The sequence below is a fragment of the Arabidopsis lyrata genome, assembly GCF_000004255.2.
Source record: "Arabidopsis lyrata subsp. lyrata unplaced genomic scaffold ARALYscaffold_7, whole genome shotgun sequence".
Classification (NCBI taxonomy): domain Eukaryota; kingdom Viridiplantae; phylum Streptophyta; class Magnoliopsida; order Brassicales; family Brassicaceae; genus Arabidopsis; species Arabidopsis lyrata.
This window is the reverse complement of record NW_003302549.1, coordinates 12,259,863-12,265,862: the sequence shown is the minus strand read 5'-3', so window position 1 is coordinate 12,265,862 and position 6,000 is coordinate 12,259,863. Positions and strand designations below refer to the sequence as shown.

Sequence of the window (6,000 nt, the reverse complement as noted above, 5' to 3'; positions counted from 1 at the left end):
AAATCCTCCACCAGCACCGCTTACCATGGCCTCCTCCACCTCCTGCACCTCCGCCAAATCCTCCACCAGCACCGTACCATGGCCTCCTCCACCTCCTGCACCACCGCCAAATCCTCCACCAGCACCACTACCATGGCCTCCTCCACCTCCTGCACCACCGCCAAATCCTCCACCAGCACCGCCGCCGTGACCTCCTCCAGCACCACCGCCAAATCCTCCTCCATCACCGCCACCATGGTCTCCTCCAGCACCTCCCCCAAATCCTCCTCCCGCACCACCACCATGACCACTACCAGCTCCGCCGCCTAATCCTCCTCCAGCACCACCACCAAATCCTCCACCTTGACCTCCACCACCACCTAAACCACCACCTTTGCCTCCACCAGCACCCCCACCAAATCCTCCACCAGCACCGCCACCGGCTCCTCCTCCAACACCCCCACCACCGCCTTTGCCACCACCAAATCCTCCTCCAGCACCACCCCCTCCTCCAAGACCACCACCTCCCAAAGTATCCTTCTCAAGTCTCCTACATTCCGCAACTCCAATAATGAGAACCACAAGCATCAAACCCAAAAACCCTAATCGCTTAGAAACTTTCCCCATTTTTTTCTTTCTACTCTTATTTTTCAAAGTGTTGTTCTTTGTTCAGTGCAATATGTTACTCACCTTACTACTTACTAAATCTATTTATAAGTGCGAAAAAGAGCATTAATGAGAATTAGTTGAGGGCCTAATTTGAATTTCTCATACAGTTCCTCATTTCGCAATCTAGGATGCTACAGTTTTCTTCAAGGTAATTAATGAGTGCTGAGCAAGTGTTCCTTTTTCAAATTGTATTTCGATCCTATCATATTTGTCAACCCTATCGTTTTCTTTAATCATAACAAAACATTTTTAGTGTGCCTAGCTAGAGGATTTTTTATCACCGACTAATAAGTCAATAGCCAAAAGAAAGAGTTATAACATGTAATGTCTTTCGAACTTTTATTACAATTTTTTTTTTGCAATATATAGATAGAGAGACCATGTTAACCTTGATTAATGTCGTTTTGACGTTTTCCTATGCAGGAATTTAAATATGTTGAATGTTTTCCAAACTGTTTTTCAAGATCTAAGCTTATAAAACTCAAATTTATTTCATCCATCTACATATAGAATTGGAGAGTTCTCTCTATCTAGAGTATCTACACCAACATCCATATCATCATATTTTTATTTTTTTTGTGGACTTCATATATCTTATTTATTACAATAAAAAATATTAAACTAAAATTAGTTCACACATTTCATATTATTATCTTTCAGTAAAGATAATCAATAATTTACAAAAAATAAATTAAATATGAAAACGAAAAAGTATATATATAAATTTTGAATAGATATTGGATAAATATAAAATTAGATAATTATATCTTAACATATAATAAGTAAATATTTTTAGATGGTTAGAGATAAGAAAAAAAAACACTTCTCATATATTTTAATGGTACAACAATCATTTAGTAGAATAAAGAAAATAAAATTTACAAATACCAATTTAAAGGTTTTTACTTAAAATAATAAAAAAGTAATTCATTTCTGAAAAATACACAATTAAAATTTGAGAATATATTGCTAATGTTAAAGTATCACCAATTCATGATACCAACTCAAAATAAGAAGGAATGATTACATATTATTATTTATAATTATAATATAATATAAAATGTTAAGTTAAGAAATTTGTCTATATTACTAATATTTTCTGAATTATAAGTGGTGGGTTTTCTTAAAACAAATGAATACCTAAAAAAAGAAAAATTAAATACTAATCAGTGCAAGGAAATTAACATACATTGAAGAAAATAAGGTGATTTGAAAAACAAAAAGAATATCCTAAACATCAAAAATAAAAATAAAAATAATATAATCGAATAATAAAACTGTGTATAATAATATTTGAGAATGCAATTTGGAAATTGGAATAGTAATGGTAGATGGAAGATTTTTCTTAGAAATAAGAAGGATTTTTTTTTTTTAAAAAAACAAACATATTTTAAAATTAGAATTAGGAGTTCGTAAGTTACACATTTTAAGAATAGAAACATTAAGAATGCTATCCAGAATCATAAGTTAAATTATATATGTGAAAAGAGAATTTTGTAGTTTTTAAATGGTCAAGATAAAATCTAATATTTGAGTTGAAATCTGATATTTGTGAATATGAATGAGTCCATATATGAGATTTGTTATTTATAAAGCAATTTTACACGCACCAAAAGATGATCAAAAAACATTATGACAAACATCTTTCTAGATTTTCAGATGTTCACGTTAATAAAAAGATCATGCAACTTATAAAAAAAATTGAATAATATATGAAAAACAGGAAGGAGAAAGTAGATCCAATTTATCTTGATAACTAATTTATAGTCGAGTATATTATATGTGATTGTGAGCCAATATAAGGTGAAAAGAGAGTACACGTCAGAAGACGATGAGTGAATAATAGAAGATAACGAGAGAAATTATAGTGAAAAGTGAGAAATTTTTGTACTACTTAGAAAAGATAATGCACATGAGTAAAATAATTTAAAAAATAGTTCATAATTTAGGGGGTGTTATTGGTTCCTAATTTACAAAGAATTTTGATGACTTTAATAAAATCATAGAAAGTAAACAAATGAAAGATTCTAAATTATTGTTAGAAAATTTTCGAGAGTTTTCTATAATCTTGTTGATTAATACTTTATAATCTTGTAAAATTTCCCAAACAATCTCTTTATTTTGAAGATACTTTTCATGACTTTATTTTGTAAAGAAAAGTGTAGAAAGTCATAAACCAATAACATAATAATTTAATTCATTAACAATCATAGATTCTTTTGTTTTAATTGAATAACACAAAACTTTTAATGACTTTGTAAAAGTATGAATCCAATAACTCCAGATTTGTGAAGATTTTAGATTACTTTCTCCAAATCTTAAATTAATAACACCAAACTTTAACAAACTTTTAAAAAATCTTGATTGAATAACAATAGATTCTAAATAACATGTAAAGTCACTAAAACTCTATTTAAATCACAAACCAATAACACCCCCTAAGGCTAATCTTATTAATTACACAGGGAGTTTAAAGACTCATGTACACACGAATATGAACACAATGATTCACAATTAATGTTTTACTCGTATTAAGATAAATAATTATATTAAGTACCATCAAATCTCACAAATTATTATTTATAAACCAGAACAAAGTTATTTGATGAAAAGCACGAAAACTGTGAAGGTATTTAGACTATGAGACATGCAGTGCCAAATAATAGTTAAAAGCTAAGATTTATAGAACAATAAAGGTGATAAAGTATTTAATGAAAGACAGTATTCATCAAGTTTTGTAATTAAGTTTTATTTTTCTGCTATTATCGAATTTTTATCTTCAATTTTTCTACAATGTATGAGTTGTAAAAAAAAAAATCTACGAGAAATTCAACATGGTTTGAAAGTAGTACGTAGGGTAAGGCAGGTGGTAAAATTAATTAAGATTCCTCTTTCTTTTTTCCCAGCGTCTCAACCACTTCACCATTGAGTTTATTATACATACATTTGATCTTTTATACTAATCATGCAGTTTATATTCATCCACAAATCGTTATCACTATGATATGCCGACAAATTTAATATTTAGTTTGACTATTGAGTCACTGACTAAAAAGGTTTGTTACCGATTGGGCGTAACGAATTTGTTGTTTTTATTTTTATTTTTTAATATTGAAATAAAAGATTTTACTTTTCATTCGTGTTGGTTCCAAATGTTGAGTAAATATGTTTGAGAAAAATAAAATTACATTTTTTCCTCATATACTGATGACACTTAATTGTTGAATTCCTTAACATTTAGAAAAGAAAAGCAATGCTCTTGAGTTTGGGGACATAAAGGTAGCTAGCACCTCCTTTAACACACAAATGCAGTAAGTGTTTGAAGTGTTATGCGGATGTGAATATGTTAATTTCTCTAGAATACGATTGTGTGAGAGAGAGAATGGGGATCCTGATGAATGGTCTTTAATATATGGGTTGTCTCTAGGTTAAATAGGAGACCGAGTTAGGACCTTCGGGCTTGAACTTTCAGATATTCAAAAAATAATAATAAAAAAAAAAAGATTAGGAGACCGAATACTTGCGGGGGTATATTGAAATAAGGATTTTAGAAGACTTTAGTTTTTTTTTTATTAAAATCACCTGTTATTCAAGTTATGATTTTTAAATAGATTTCCAAATCCCTTGTTATTGAACTTGAAATTTATACAAAATCACCCAAAATCATTCGCAATCTCTTGTTATTCAATCAATGATTTATTAAACTTATATCAAATCCATTGTTATTCAAACTTAACAAATTTTTTTAATAAAAACAGTGAACATTGATTTTGAGGGACTTTGATGCGGACATCACATTTGCTGATGTACTTCCTGATGGACTTGCTGAACGACTTTCTGAACGACTTGCTGAAGGACATTCTGAACTACTTCCTGACGAGGTAAACAAAGAAAGCGAATCATTCATCCAACTTGGATCATTCAAATTAGGTATTTCAAATCCTCCAAATGAAGAAGAAGCTTACAAAACATCTTTGGTCGAAATATCAAAAGGAAGCAAAGAGAAATCCAATAGAAAGAAACTTTCCTTATTCGGCTTAATCAAATTAGCATTGATTGCCAAGGAGGATTGCTTGCTAGAAATCCTCGATCCACTATTTAATCCTGAGAATGCACCTAGACGTCCTCAAGTCTCCCAAGACGTAAAGCTCAATCAATGCCGACGATTTGTCCCTCATCATCACCACCAATCAAGCATTCTCCATTATGTTGATTGATTTGTATTTAATTTTGAATATTTTATTTTAATGTAGATTAGACCATGTAAGAGCTATAAAAAGGCTCATTTGTTTCATTGTAAAGACACCACGAAATTTGAAAGTAATATAAAGAGTTTTCTCTAAAGCTTAGGCTTTGTTTGTTTATCTAAGTTAGGTGGATTCCTTTACTTAGTAAACTTTTGTTCTTATGTCTTGTTGAGCGAGTCATCAAGGCTTAGAGCTTGTGCTGTATCAGAGTCTTATCACAACTCTGTGGTGCACTTCGCCCCGCCATCATTTTCCCTCATTTGATCCCACACGAGAGAAGCGACCGCCATCGTGTCAGATTTCCACCTTCGACCATCTTTTCTTCACAAGAGAGAAGCGATCGCCAGCTTGTGAAGCCGCCATATCTATTCGCATACGAGTCTCACCACCGATTCTTGTATCAGACTTTTGATACTTTTTTAGTTGAAAAATAGGAATGAAACAATCCCACCTCTATAGGTGTAATTTGAGGGAATTTCAATTTTAAAAAAAAATGTTCACAGCAAAAAATTGCAGAAATTTTCTTACCGTCCCTCTTATCATCATCTGTTCTTCATTCTTAGAGAAAGGGGTTTCATGCTCTGATTTACTCTGGAAAACTTTCTCGTTGCTTTACGTGTGATTCAGTGAGTCCCATTGGAATATCAATGTTGACTTTCTCTTAATCCGGCGTCACCATCCTTCAACTCTTGGAAACGATTGCTGGGTTTCTCGTGCCGAGACGTCTGAATTTTTATTGTTAGGATTTGGAGAGATCTTTGAGAGCTAGACTCATGTTGGTGTTTGATACAGAGTTTGAGGAGGCTGTGAGAAAGCTTCTTGACGGCCACATTCTTATATTGATGAGATTTTTTCTATTCTCGACGTGAGCTTAGTGTTCTTCTTCGCGTATAAATCATTTTTTCCAAACGTTTGTGATTCTCTTCTTTTTGTTATCTTCTACTGCATATATGTACAATGATTTCTTGCTGCAATTCCAAATATAGATGAAGAAGCCATCCTTGAAATTCCGGTTTCAGAGAGTCGCATGAACTAATTAGTGTGTGATCTTTTGATGGTCGACATTGATGTAGACATATGCCAAGCATTCTGTTTTGTGCTTAAC

At 32.3% G+C, this 6,000-nt stretch overlaps 1 protein-coding gene and 1 long non-coding RNA gene across 3 annotated transcripts in view; one reads left to right on the top strand and one right to left on the bottom strand.

Moving 5' to 3' along the window:
* Nucleotides 1–606, bottom strand: part of LOC9304221 (glycine-rich cell wall structural protein) — a 1,350-nt gene extending 744 nt beyond the window's left edge. Inside the window, exon 1 of the mRNA XM_002868103.1 lies at nucleotides 25–606. Coding sequence (XP_002868149.1) covers nucleotides 25–606 — 582 coding nt within the window. The remainder of the gene's footprint in view (nucleotides 1–24) is intronic.
* A 2,860-nt stretch (nucleotides 607–3,466) lies between these two features.
* LOC110226845 lies at nucleotides 3,467–4,992 on the top strand. Of its 2 annotated transcripts, none has more exons than XR_002330747.1 (2): nucleotides 3,467–3,959; nucleotides 4,407–4,992. It is a non-coding gene; the product is annotated as an uncharacterized LOC110226845 (long non-coding RNA). The 2 variants fall into 2 exon arrangements; XR_002330748.1 differs by having other exon boundaries at nucleotides 3,890–3,927.
* Nucleotides 4,993–6,000: the final 1,008 nt, after the last annotated feature.